Source organism: Platichthys flesus, chromosome 4 (assembly GCF_949316205.1).
Source record: "Platichthys flesus chromosome 4, fPlaFle2.1, whole genome shotgun sequence".
Taxonomy (NCBI): Eukaryota; Metazoa; Chordata; class Actinopteri; order Pleuronectiformes; family Pleuronectidae; genus Platichthys; species Platichthys flesus.
In genome coordinates this window covers 10,456,106-10,471,093 of record NC_084948.1, presented here as the reverse complement: position 1 = coordinate 10,471,093, position 14,988 = coordinate 10,456,106, and the positions used below count along the sequence as shown (strand labels likewise).

The following is a 14,988-nucleotide window of genomic DNA, read 5'->3' as shown; positions in this document are numbered from 1 at the left end:
TTTCCTGCCACTATTTGTGTGTGTGTGTATGTGTGTGTGTTTTTTTTACTGAGAGCGGGAGACGAACCCACGATTCCTCATCTTGTATCAGGTGAAAGTGAAACTGTCTCTAACATGTCCTGTTTTTTACATCTGCTTATTCTCTCACTTCTTATGTTTCTCTAATGTTTTTTGACATGTGATTAAAAAATGGCAATTGTTCTGCCCCTCAAATGTTCATTTTGTTTAGCTATGCAACAGCGACCCCTCAGGGCAGTTCAGGGATATAAAATTGCCAGGGGTCAAGGTGTGATTCGCCCGGAAGCATTTCAGAGTTAGTTTATCTGCGATTATTTACAGACCTCAGCTCCTCACAAGTTGTGTTATTCTTCTGCGGGCTAACGCATCGTCTGTAAGTATTGTTGTCTACGAATTGTGTCCTTACAACCAGAGGGTTATTTTGCCACACAGTTTTATGTTTACAACGGCACTTCTCCCGAGCAGCTAAGCTAGCGTGTAGCACCGTGTCATTTAATATATACGAGCCGCCGTAAGACGCTCATATGTATTTTTAAGTATCCACTCCTTTGCCATTATTAGTTCTGTTTCAATAAAAATAACTTTATTTATACTGCACTTTAATATATATATCATAAACAAATTGAGTTGCAATACGCTGTGTAAATATAAAAACAGAACAAAAAGGGGAAAAGACAGTGAAATGGAGACAACTACAAAATAAAGAAAAGCATTTATAAAAAACTATAAATTCAGTTTTGGCTCTGACAGTGCTGCAGTCCGCCACCAGAGGGCTGAAATACGCTGAAGTAAATATCACAGTGGGCTCCACACCTTCCTTTTTTTTCTTTAAATTCTCCTGAGCTAGAACAAATAAATGCCTGTATTGTAATGGCACAAATACTTCAGTACATGTGTACGTGTGCCTATATTTGTATTATTTTACTTAGAGCTCAAGTTCCTCTCTGTGTTTCTATAGTTGCCCATTGTAGTCCCTAAAGTTTAAAAAACAAATAAAGAAGCAAACTCCTGTTAAACTACGTCAGGCTACATTTTTGAACAATCAGGCTGATGGACATGTATGTAATCTAGTAAAACTCTAAGTATTGGTTAATTTGTTTAACATTTTTATTTGGATTCGCTCAAATCAGCCCTGACTTCGAGTAGCTTGTTGCTACTCATTACTGAGAACAATTACAATTTTATAATAACACCGCGTTCTTTAACTAACATATACTGTCTTTCTCCTCATATCTTCACGTCTATGGAATGGAAACCGATGAACATAAGATATTTGGTTGAGAAAGTGGCATTAACGGTCAGACGTTGAACTCCACAGTGTTAAGAGTAGAGCATTGGAATGCTTTGGGGTTTCACATGGAGCACATTACCTCATCTCATGGGTAGTGAGGCCTGATGCAAACATCCATGAGTAGCACGGCTCCTGTTTTATCTGTGACCGTTTCCCTGCAAGAGCTGAGGAGGCTGTGACCCTGAGCCTCAGAAAATAACTGAATGAAGTTAGGGCAGAAGACGTGTGCACCGATGTTTTTATTTGAAGGTGAAGGAGACAGAGAAAGATCAAACTTCCTAGCAGGATGTTTTGAGATTCTTCTGAGGACAGAGCACTTTTTAATGAAACCACCGGAACATCTTTTACAACTTCACACTGGCACAAACAAGAAACTAAGGAAAAATGAATGTCTTCATGTTAGTATGCTAATCAAACTCCCAGTGTTTGCATTAAAAGGTGATGACGTTGCACCAGTGGAAGTAATATCAGCTCTTGAGTTCAGGGTGAAGACTATCTTATCAATGACATATTATAACGCCTTGTCTAATAGGGGTTAACCTCAGTCTGACTTCAGCAGTGAGAGATAAGAAGCCCCATAAGGACAGTCAACGAAAAGTCAAGGGGTCTTATAGAGTTTATGTAGGTACTGACAGAGGAAGTTGCTTTTCATCAAGTGTTGCTTCATGAAGCCACAGGGTTTCAGCGAGGTCTGGCCTTCAGTGAATCAGCGCCCTGCGGTGTGGTCATGGATAGTGGGCACTGCTGTCTGATGCTTAAAGAACCAATGACCCCCGCTTACGTCTTAGATGCCTCTGTGTCCCTGCGCACCATGAGATCTATAACATACACCTCTGTGTCTTTGTGCAGAAAACCAAAAGATAAAACAACTACTCTTGATAACAATATCCTTGATCTAAATTGAGAGATAACTCTGTGGAAAGGAGGCCTTTTACAACCAAAATGTCAGAAAAGAAAAAACACACAGATAACTCTGTGGAAAGGAGGCCTTTTACAACCAAAATGTCAGAAAAGAAAAACACACCTGTAACCCTGTGATAACAGTGTAATCTGTCAGCATGAGTTCACCATACTGTATACAACCTCTTGAATTTTCACTGACTGGCTTTATGGTATTTCTATCTCGTTTGACTAAAGTCAGCCAGTTACATTGTTGTTTGAATTTGTGAACAAACCTCAGAGACCCACCGGCAGCTGGTTCACAGTGATGATCACCTGAGGGTTACATATTTTCAAACCACAGCAGGGGAAGTGATTTAGGGGCTGGTTTTATTTTAATACACCCCAGCTGAGAACAGGAGGATCTGAGGCTGAACATTTTTATGAAATTATTAATAAACCGTGTGATTTTAATCGAGTCATATTTCGAACACTTTATGGCCCCAACCTGCTCTTGTGACCTGTGTGATGAGGTTCCCTCTGGTGGATGGGGACAGAATACGGCTCTGTTGTGCAGATGGGTGGAATCAGGGGCAGCCAAGAGCCTCTGCCCCTGTGCTAAATGTCCTTGTTGGAACATTTGTGAAATATTCCTGTCATGCTCGATTTGTTAGGCAGTTTTACATCTGCATTGCAGCCTGGGGCTTTACTTGGACCAATTGGGACTGCAGGCAGTCCTGGCTTTTGATTGGTTAAATGTTTAACGTGCTACCTGTGCGTTTTAAGTAAGTTTTGATGAAGCTACGGATCAGACAGCACATTTGTCTTTGACTGTGCTCATATTCCTATCCACGGTCCTTGAGTGATCCCGAAATTTTTTTGTTTGTTAATTGACAATAATATGGGTAGAGAAAAATGTTTGGACAAGGATGCAAGATAATGTTTTTTGTATTCATGCATATGTATATGGATATATAAAATAAATGTACATATTCATATGCAGGTAAAGCATACAATATAATTAATTTAAAAATAGTATATGTATATGTAGCGTGTTTGGCTGACACTACAAACGCTGCGTTGTGACTTGCGGTGCTAGGTTTCCATTACAGCAACTTCACAAACTTTTGTCACAAGTCTTCATAATATCCCTTACTATTTTTATCTATTTTCCAACTCCCTAGCCAAAAAGTTTGTTAAAACGCAAACAATATAAATATAAATAAATAAATATACGGTGTGTATAAAATATATTGTTATAAAACAAGTGTAAAAATCTAAATTATTAACATATATCCAATTTACATGACAAATTACATGAGGGGAGCTCACATACCTGTCTGAAACACAAGGTGTCACATGACCAGCTCTCCATACACGTCTTTATTGTTACAATGAGCTACATGAAAAACCATGGGTGCTCGGCTAGCCTATAGCTTCAGAAAGCTAACTAGCATGTTAGAAAAAGTGCTGTACATGATATAATAAAGACAAACACACCTTGTGTAAACAATGAGCAGTTCTGTGACCTCTACAAAGTAATATGTGTGTGTGCCTCTTTTCACCTCAGTTCGTTTAGACCACGCTTGAACTATTGGAACGAGCAGCCTGTCCTTACCTTTCCTCAGCAGCAAGGCGGGAACCGAGAGAAATAGCACATATTGACAGGAAATGACGTCACAAGAAGGAAAATCTGACTTAGCAAAATAAAACTCCCCACAAGAAATGCACAAACTAACAGATATATACATGAAAAACAACAGCATGAACTAATTTTTGGTGAAATATTAATTAATAACATTAATACATTGGTTTCACCTACATAGGTATTGTTTCATAATAATCAACATTCATATAGAATAACAACTGTATATGTTTATATGTAATGAATATAAAAGTGCTGTGCTGTAAACAGAGTGTATATGTTCAGCAGCTGTTTATAGGGTCAGTTTTCTGATCACATGATAAAGCCAGAACACAGATATTGGTATTGATCTTCTTATGCCTCACCACAACATCAACACTCACTTTTTAAACAAGAAGGTAGACCTCAAATGTTTTTTCTCACCGCACCAGCCCTTCATACCCCCAACTCACCATCAGGCTGCTCACAAACACGAGCGACAGTGTGTCATCGAGCCATTGCACCCTCGGCTGCAATCTGCCAGCTCTACAGGACCTGTTTTCCTCTAGGTCCCTGAGGCGTGCAGGCAAGATTGTGGCTGATCCTTCCCACCCGGGTCACAAACTCTTTGAGGTTCTTCCCTCGGGCAGGAGGCTGCGGTCCATCAGGACCAAAACCGCCCGCCACAAGACCAGCTTCTTCCCGGCTGCCGTTGGCCTCATCAACAAGGCCCGGTACCCCCACCTGACTCAGACTTTTATTCCAACCCCACACCTCAAGGATGTGTTAAATTAATAAATTAACACATTATCTCATATTATATTATACGGTATTACATTACATATTGCAATCGGACACTGTTTACTGTTTTGCATTTTGCATTTCACTTTTTACTTCACTTTTTATATCTTTTATCTATCATATATTTTTATTCAGAAATGTTTATGTCAAAATAAATGCTACTTTGTATAAATATTGGAAAAAAGTGAGTAAATAAGAAGTAAACAGTGAGTAAATATATACTGGTTTTCTATTTGTTATTGCTTTTCCTATGTATGTTGTATTTATTGCCTTTTATGTTTCTATGTTCATTGTAAGCACCAATAACCAGAGCAAATTCCTTGTAGGTGTAAACCTACTTGATTCTGATTGTGGTGAATGGATGCCTGTAGCACTGGATTACCTAAACTTCATGGCGGTTACACATAGTGGCACATCACCTAATCCAACTCTGAATTCAAAAGTTTGAGCAGGTTGAAGATAAGACATGTTTAGAGTATACCGGTATACTGGTTATACTGGTGAAAATCCAATCATGGGTTCCAAAGTTGTGGCACAGTGAACCTTAAATCCCTGTGAACAGTTGTTTTGTTAGTTACTTTGCCTCCAGCGTTTTCCACCATAGAGCTTATATGTTGGGTTTTCCAAAGCACTGCAGCAAGAGTGGCCGGGACTTTCCCTCTATTTTCTGCTTTCCTTGTCTGTGGCGACAACAAAATAGCCATGAGGATGAATCAGCTGTCCATGAAGCATTGCTTCATGGTTATCAAAAGCACTTTAAGCTGATGATAAAACTGAAAGTGGGATTTCCGACTTTTTCTATTTTTAAAACTATTTCTCACCAAAAATTCAACACATGAGATGAGTCTCATATCTGTCTGTGCAGTTCATATGGAGGTGCAAGCAAAAGTGGGATTCGTTTAACTTATAGCATTTACCTACATATTAACTACCGATAGCGCAGAATGAATATCTGTACAGCTACAACTTATTTCTTTTTTAAGACTCTTTAGAAATTTAAGCTTAATTATCAATGGGTTTGATCAGAACTAGAAATTACTGTATTGGAGATAATCGCCTTTGAAAGAAACCACATAGCCACAAACCAATACAGTTTATAAGTAACTGGAGAGAAACAAAATGACCATATTGAACCTTTTGTCACAAAGCCATTGCAAGATGAATGAAAGGTACATAGCTGTTACTTGCAGAGGAATGTTTTGACCCCATTTAAACAACAAACGATCATTTTTAAACTTAATTTCTATGGCAGAGTATTGGCTGTCATTTTGAAGGGAAAAAAACTGGGATGTCCAGAATAAGTTCATGATATAATGCGCATAAAGTTGTAATATTTCTGTTTGTGTGTAGATTAATAGATACAAAAATAAATAGAATAACATAGTGTGATAAAAACTGAGATTTACTGAGTGTATATTTGTTTTTTAACTTTGGAGGTACTGTTAAGCTTTAGGCTAACAACCTGTTGACCTCAGGTCTTTATGTAATGTTTGAACATTACACCGCTATCCATCTTCTCATTTGACACTTGGAACAAAAATAATTAAAACATTATTAATCACATTTTTTATTTTTATTATAGTCATTAAAAACATTTTCTTGGGCTTAAATGGCTGAACTATTTAGCTGCATGTTATATTTTAATGCCCAAACTAGGTCATAAAATACAATTTTTTTTTTCTGAAAATACAAGGAATGTCATCCATGTTTTCCTTTTTGCAGACGGGAATTTGAGAGTCACATGATGTGGGCACAGGCCAATGCAAAACAACGGGCAGATAAAACCTTGGCATCTCACCATTTAAATTGTGAAATTACTTAATTTTGCCTAGTGGACCAAAGTAACTATTACACGTTTACAGATGAGATACTATAGCTTCTACGACAATGTTGTGCTGCAATATGGATCCTGGTTTATCATTCACCAGTAATTAGCCGATTGTTGCTATGATGTCAGCTCTCTGTTCTACTTGATATTTCCAGCAGCAGTTTTTTTCTGCTCAAGACAAGAAACTCTTTGGTCTTAGTTGCATCATTTGTATTTTGAGCTCATAATGTACCAGATATTTCATAGAATAGATACTTTGTAAATATTGCATATGTAGGGTTAGGCAGTTAGGGTTTAAACTCATCTTCTTTCTTTCTAATCCTTTGCAGAGATGACCAACAAAAAAAAACGTCAATGCTTGACTGTACTGAAAAGGCTAGAAACAAAGGTGCTTTAATACTAAAAGACTGTTGCAAATGTTATCATACAATCAGAAGCATTCACAAGATTATGGAGGTGAAGGTCCAGGACTGATCGGCCACAGCCTCAACACTGGAAATCCTGCAAATGTCCCAATTATGCTTCTCTAATTGTGTCCATCCATAATAAGTGGTGGGGTTTCTGCAGGGCATGAGTTGTTTTTATGGGAATTTCCTTGATGTGCCACACAGAAGCTACTTGAGTAAAAATGAAATACATTAAGTTTTTATTTTCAAGGGAAATTACCTGAAACTAGGTCCAGAAGTTGGGAATTTACACTGAGGTTTTTCTTACTATGACATTTCATTTCGAAGTGATTGGGAAAGGAGACTGATGCAATGCTTTGCACTGATCGTGTATTGAATTTATGTATCATCACTGTATAGATTGTTTAGCCCCATGAGACTGTTTGATTGAAATTTTGAAAGAGACCTTTCAGTTTGTAAAATTGAGACGACATAGAAACTGGTGCATGTAAGGGATAGCTTGATATTATTGGGGAAACAATTAACTGGTTCATGGCAGAGTCTAAGATGAGATTTCTCATATTAGTACACAATAAAGACTGAGAACAGATAGAAGCGCCTAAACTGGCAAAAAGGTGTAAAAACAACATTTTGTGATTTTGCAGCTGCCTATTTTTGTCCAGGAACAGAAACAATCCCCAATACCCCTTCAAAATGAATTAAAACACATTTATACCTTGAACCTCACCACTTTGTTTGTTTATTTGAGATTCAGCAAAAATTACAACATTTAGTAAGTTTAAAAGTGCTGACAGGTGGATTTGATACCTTTGGAAAAAAGTTTGACTCAGGGAAGATGTAAACTCGCTAATAACGTTGCAGTTTTGTGAAAATGTTGGTTGCCTGGCATATTCTATCTATTTGAAGCATTGGTTTCACACCAAGAATTAATGCCATGCCAATTCGCGATGTGACATACACACAGAACAGTAGAGGGAGTGTTATTGCAGAATGGTGGTGAGTTTAGAAGATAACCTAAAAAAACAACTCTGCTGTAATTTGGATCTGTACGATGTGTGTGTGCATGCAACTCAAAATAGCTTGGGACAATTCTATTTAAGAAGTTAATGTTAACCTTAGAAAACGAATGTAAACAAGGCCATTCTGTCTGTGCCTAGTGGAAAATGTGCCGTAGGTCCTTTCATGAAGAACAAGTTGTGATGCTATAAGGTCCATCACCTCGAGCAGTGTAACCACAAGTGTTCCAGCAGTGTTCTTTATCCCAGATAAACATCAACATTTCAACATTGCATGAAAAAGTGTGTTAACCCTCTGGAAAGGCCATATGATTATGGAAATATAATGTGATCTAACCTTCTTGTGAGTCACAACTGGAGACATCAAGTAAGGACACGTTCTTACATGCGCAAACCTTTGGTGGGCCAGGCCCATTATGTTCCATGGTGTTGATATAGATAAGACAAAGTAAGAGCTGATAAAGCTATATGGTTAAACAAGAATGAGCTGTGCCTGTAAGATGGTCTGTCCTATCAAGTAATGAAGATAAACTGTTGAACGTGAACTATCCTGTCTCCACTTAAATGGGTCATGATATGCATATTAAATATCTAATTTAAAATTAATCTGAAATACTTCAGACCTACTAAATTTGTTAATTAAAGAATGTAATATAAATCAGCACATGTGATTTTTGTAACGGCACAAATAATAAAAAAAACACCTGGGCCAAAAATTACCTTAGATTCAGTAATCAGGCTGACCAAATTTCACACAATCATAGATATCAGTTACTGAAATTTTGAAATTATTATTCTCTGAGAATTCCATAAAAATGGATCCTCCATCCAACAGTGGAGCATTTGTAAGATGCGGATTGGCTCTGCCCCAAGAAATAAATAGTTCTTTTCTTGCCCGTATCCCTCCCCTGCACCAAGCTTGTGTGTCATATTAGCTTTTATACATTTTCTCCCAATTATTCAACTTGCATTCATATGAATTGATGAAACAACACCAAAAAACACACAAACCAGTCAGTGATATTCTCTTAAACAGCAGAGGAAAGCCAAAGTGATAGTATTTCAAATAATTCCAGATATAATAACATCTTGCATACATTTCCTCGCAATCTTTAGATTTAAATTTCCCTTGTCCATCGTTCAAATGATTCACAAAAAGCAATTCCCCCACAAGGTTTACAAAAATGGTTTAGTAGTTCTTGTGTAAAACTGCTCACAGACGACAAACAGGGACGTCAGCTCCCTGGCAACGGTAACGATCGGCGGCAGCGTTAAGATACAAGCAAATTGTAAAAAAAAAATGTATGGCAAAAAAACACTTTTAATGAATCAACCATTAGAGCACCTCTTTCTGTGTGATACAGATTGGATGCATGAACATGACTTATACAGTAATACATGTACTGTCTGTATCACATCATTCATGTATGCTACACCGTGAATTATACTGTCTGACCTGCAGGTATTGGGTATTTTGTTAATGCTTGAGATATATTTAAAAGTAGAAAAAAAATTACGAAATATTCCAGAAATAGAAAGTGCATAAGAAAACAAGCAGATGGTGTCTTCGATTCCCTCCAGGCAACTTATCCTAGCTTATCTGCCCTCCTCATATCCACATATCTGCCTGCATTATTTACCATGACAAAGACATAACTATGAGGACAGACGAACTACTTGAAATGAACTACAAATACTGCTGCGGTGGTTTTTCTACTTTTTCTACTTTTCTATGAGGTGATTATCGCTCAATAAGTTACTGTACCACTTGTATTATCTGATGATAACAAAGTACTATTTTTTAAGCCCTTACATAAGCATGAAATCGCGGTCTGCTTTATCTGGCCGTTTACAGGGGGTGTGACAGAAAGCAGAGCAATATAAAGCAGTAGAGCCAGTGTGGGAGAAACAGCAGCGCTACAGGAGGAGTGTTTGTGCAGGCCTTCCATCTCCGCTATATACTCAAGATACAAAGCTACAGTCATGACCTCCATCACTCATCAACCGAAGAGAAGCCCAGGTAAGGATTTGGTTGTACTAGCATCTTTTACATCTTAATTTAATACCAAATATTTGATAACAGTGCCCTTTGCTGTATATGACGAAAATGTGACTGTGGTTTGCACTTAAAATGTTCTCCTGTAGCGCTCAAGAAAGCCAAGTCTCGGCAGCAAATCAACCACTTCACAGACGTGCAGGGGCTGCCGTGCATTGACAAGATCGTGAGCTCGGTTGAGGAAACCCCTGATCCCATCAACACCGACATCATCGGCAAAATCCCAGAATGGATCAATGGGAGCTTCCTGAGAAATGGGCCTGGGAAGTTCGAGATCGGAAACCATAAGTGAGTCCAAATGCATACATTTGGGGGTTGAGAATAGAATTTCTCATTTGAGATGTTGGGAGACATAAATATAATTGCCTTGTGTCGTGGAAATTTAGAGCCTTGAAAATAATGAGTTATTAGCTCTGCAGAGGGTTACACAGTCAGCAACATGGCTCAGAGTGCAACCAGGAGAAGTTAAAAAGGCAGGTTTTTATACAATGTGATAAACAGGTAACAAAACAGAGAGCAGACAGGACACGTCTGTTGCCATCAGATTCTCCACAGTAGTAAGACTTTGATTGGGGGAGTTTTTCATTACACTTGACTTGTCGTCCAGTGCAGCCACCACCTCACACAGCTGCCTCATTTCTCCTGTTCCCTCCCTTCTCCTCAGGTTCAACCACTGGTTTGATGGTATGGCTCTACTGCACCAGTTCAAAATATCTCACGGACAGGTGACCTACAGAAGCCGCTTCCTGTCCAGTGACAGTTACCAAGCCAACAAGGAGTGCAACCGCATTGTGGTGTCTGAGTTTGGGACGGTCACCACGCCGGACCCCTGTAAAAACTTCTTCCAACGCTTCCTGTCAAGATTTGAGATACCAAGTGAGCGTCCCACTGAGATGCATGAACACCAATGTTTTGATGCAGTTAGATGTAATAAGACTGTGAAGAGACTTTACTCCCACATACATAGAGTAACGTGAAATACATGATTGTACAGTGAGTTGTTGTTGAGGTTGTGCTGTGTTATTAACCGTGACACCTTGCTCCTCTTCTGTAGAGCCAACAGATAATGCCAATGTCAGCTTTGTGACCTACAAAGGAGATTATTATGTCAGCACGGAAACCAATATCATGCACAGGGTGGATCCTGAGACACTACACACAACCAAAAAGGTAACACCGAGGTTAACGCACTTGTACCACGCGACTGTGTATGAATGATTTCCAGAGTTAATAGCAGGGTTGCAGGCTACTGTCACTCATTATATCATATAAGTATCTTATCTAAATTAAATTAGATGTATCTTAACATTCATGTATGTGTTCCTGTTAGGTGGACTGGAGCAAATTCATTGCTGTGAATGGAGCGACAGCCCACCCCCACACTGAGCCCGATGGGACAACATACAACATGGGGAATTCCTACTCCAGTAAAGGTATTTTGAGGAAACATCACTGCCAGGTGTTCACCTGGCATCATTGAAACCTGTGCAGTTAGAGACGAGGGGGCAGAACATTAGTACCGTGTCTCTGGAGACCTTTAGAAAGAAACTTCATATATTATCTGTGTTGACAGGAGGACTGTACAACATCATCCGGGTGCCTCCAACTAAAGAAACCGAAGATGAAACCCTGGAAAGAGCCACCGTGCTGTGCAGTATTACCCCTGATGACAAGAGTAACCCCTCCTACTACCACAGCTTTGGTGAGTAAAACTTCATTTTTTTTCAGTCTTCATTACTTGTGCTTTGACTGACCATTCATCTAAAGGAGCAAGTTTCACTATTTGTGTATTCTACAAATCTGCCTGTTTAATGTGATTAAATTCAGAGTTTCAGATATCCAACACACATGTTGTAAGCTCAGTCTCTAATGTCATAGCAATCCCTGGCTATCCTACCTAAGAATGATCTTGGTACTGCAACTACCAATGGGTTTCATTATTGATGAATGTGCAGATTTCTTTTCTTCAACTCCAAATCCCAAAGATACTCAGTTTACAAAGAAAAGAGGCAAATCATCACATTTATAGGCAGGACAATGAGAAACTGCCAATTTTCCTTATTTTGTGGGGGATAAATGACTAATGTTTACTTAACTTAATTGTTTATTACTCGATCTACTAATCAATTGCGTTCTTAAATGATCCCAGTGAGTACTGTGCATCTCGGATTCCATTTTGAGACAGATATATAGAGAGAGAGAGCCCTGGTATCAGGGAAAGGTATTTTCTCAACTGTGGGTTGGTCTGTCGATTCTGAATCATGCATTCAGCCTTGTGAATAGTTGAGACTAATATAAATCGTATTCATCCATCACAGCAATGTCTGAGAACTACGTGGTGTTCATCGAGCAGCCCATCAAGATGAACCTGATGACGATTGTAACAGGCAAGCTGAGAGGAAAGAGCATCAGTGAAGGCTTTTCCTGGGACCCATCCCTCAACACAGTGTTCCACTTGATTGGCAAGACGACAGGGAAGGTGAGTCTCTAACCCACCCCTCTAAAATGCTGTCTGTTGTAATGTACATCAACCAAAAGTGGGTTGCTTTCACCCGTCTCTTCCAGGTGAGCTCCGTCAAGTATCTGGCCAAGCCGTTGTCAACCTTCCACCAGATCAACGCATACGAGGAGGACGGCTTCTTGATCATCGATATGTGTTCTTCAGATGATGGACAGGCCATCTCCAATTACAACATCCAGAATCTACGAAAGTCTGGAGAAGCTCTCGATGAGGTAAAAAGGCCACAGTCAACAAACTGTACCTTCAATGATTCCGTGTTGTGTTCATGCTTAGTTTTCGGTCTGTTAGTTGGTTTTCTGAAAAGATTCTCATCTCCTCACCAGGTGTATAACACCTTATGTAGAGCGTTCCCGCGGCGTTTCGTGCTGCCTCTCCACGTCAACCTTGATACACCCTATCACCAGAACTTGAACCGGCCCAACACTCCAGCCACTGCTATAAGAACTGATAAGAACAAGGTAGGCTACAGGATCTACACACAGTTTATCATTTCTAACACCTACTGATAACACAAAAGAGCAATCAGTAACTTAAGACGGTTGGTTGATCAAATGGTATCACTTTCACAAAGGATATGCAGTCTTACAAGACCTACAGGTTTACGACCTTATGGCCTTGTAAAGAATGCTGCATAAAGCTCTCTACAGTGTCACATATTCAAAGTAATTGAAAACATGGTCAGCACTTTGGATGCACAAAATACTGTAGTAATACTGCACACTACAAGTAACCAGTGAACCAGCCATGCATAAAATCTTGAAAACTTTAATTTGAAAATGAGTGCCCTCGTACCCACACTGCTTTACTTCTTGATGCAGGTGTTCTGTACCCACGAGGACCTCCACGGGGACGATCTTGAACAATATGGTGGGATGGAGTTCCCACAGATCAACTACGGCAAGTACAACACCCATCCCTACCGCTACTTCTACGGCTGCGGCTTCAGACACCTTGTAGGAGACTCCCTGATCAAGATGGACCTCAATGGAAAAAACATGAAGGTGAGTCCCTCAGATGTTACCAACTGTAAGAGACTGGCTGTGAATGCATATACCCTTACCTGTACGCGGACTATATGATACAGTCAGAGTTATACTGTAGTATGTCAGCAAATAAAATATAGCTAAATAAAACGGAGATAAATGATCAATAAGATGGCTTAAAATGACAAGACTGTAAACGAAAAGTAAAATGTGCTAACACCCAAACTGCAAGACTGATGAGTCATGACTTTCTGACAGGTGTGGGAACAACCTGGTCTTTATCCATCTGAGCCGATCTTCGTACCCTCCCCTGATGCCACAGAGGAGGATGATGGTGTCGTCTTGTCTGTTGTCATCACCCCAAACAAGGTCAGTCAGGTTGAGTGAAAGACTTTGGATCATGGATATATAAAGGGGTCTAGACTAAGCTCCCTTGTTTCCTCCCATCTTAATGATGACTCAGTACAATCGTAGGATCTGAGTATTTTTAGGTGAGATAGGGATATACAATAGCAGAACCAAGGAGAGTGTACCATATGTATGTTTACAAGAATTGTATCTCTCGATTTACAGCAGCCCAAACTGGTACTTAAATATGTCAATTAGAAAAATCTTTTTAAATGCACACAGCTGATTTCTGGAAATCTTAAACTGAATTAAATCTTAACCCAATCTTTTGACGTCGTCTTGTAGGAGAATAGCACATTCCTCCTGGTTTTGGACGCCAGGACCTTTGAGGAGCTGGGCCGAGCTGAGGTGCCCGTCAACATTCCCTATGGTTTCCATGGAACATTCAATGCCACAGCATAGACATGTGGGGAGGAAATAAACGCTAAATACTCTTCCAAGCTCACATGAATGGAATTGATGGCAATTGATTGTATACAATGTAAATATTCTCCTTTGACTCTTTGTTTATATCTTTGTACATGCAAATTTACGCATGTATGGATGCAGTTTCCTTGTGTATAATGAAAAACTATTACAGCAATTATATGAAGCTGTTCTGTTCATGTCACATTACTTTGTTTGGCTGATGCTCTCATACAGAGAAACTTCCAAAAGAGAGACAACAGTAATGCTTCAGAACGGTAAAACCTTATTGCAGGCACCAACTTCAAAATGCTGCTCATTAGACAAGCTTAGACAAGCATTAGTGACATTGGCAGCCATGGGTATCCAGTGGCGATCGATGAGCAGTGGAGTGACATGTGCCCTATTAGGTTGATTGAAGACCTGACACGCCACAGTATCCTGGACCATCAGTTCAGGTTTCACTGTGCAACATGTTGGGATTATTGAAAATGTTGTAACTTGTGTATATAAAATGAAAATGTATAATAAAAGTAATAAAAAAACGTTATAACCTTAAATGCTTGGAATATGTCTTAGTGTTTCAATTCAAGCAAATTTACAGTTTAAGATGAGGTCAAAATGACCAGACTCTCTTCATTTCATTTGGTAAGAATAAGAAACTGATAAGGAAGCACACACTTGTCAGGTCAAGGCCCACATGTCGGAGTAATGAATGGACTATAAATACAATGTAAATACAATTTACATT

The 14,988-nt window shown here is 39.2% G+C and overlaps 1 protein-coding gene across 1 annotated transcript; it reads left to right on the top strand.

Annotated features, from left to right (window-relative positions):
• The first annotated feature begins 256 nt into the window (after positions 1-256).
• On the top strand, positions 257-14,729 carry bco2b (beta-carotene oxygenase 2b). Its single transcript, XM_062386674.1, has 13 exons — positions 257-391; positions 9,720-9,884; positions 10,010-10,208; positions 10,585-10,796; positions 10,975-11,090; positions 11,251-11,353; positions 11,494-11,622; positions 12,239-12,399; positions 12,486-12,653; positions 12,765-12,899; positions 13,260-13,442; positions 13,683-13,793; positions 14,118-14,729. Exons 2-13 carry the CDS (start codon positions 9,848-9,850, stop codon positions 14,232-14,234), a joined length of 1,671 nt encoding a protein of 556 aa, XP_062242658.1. The 5' UTR covers positions 257-391; positions 9,720-9,847; the 3' UTR covers positions 14,235-14,729.
• The last annotated feature ends 259 nt before the right edge of the window (positions 14,730-14,988 follow it).

Bases quoted from the DNA above. Each gene is read 5' to 3' on its own strand.
- bco2b (XM_062386674.1), top strand. From the start codon at position 9,848: ATGACCTCCATCACTCATCAACCGAAGAGAAGCCCAG. The intron at 10,797-10,974 runs GTGAGCGTCCCA...CCTCTTCTGTAG, and splicing joins GTCAAGATTTGAGATACCAA to AGCCAACAGATAATGCCAAT. The intron at 12,900-13,259 runs GTAGGCTACAGG...TTCTTGATGCAG, and splicing joins TAAGAACTGATAAGAACAAG to GTGTTCTGTACCCACGAGGA.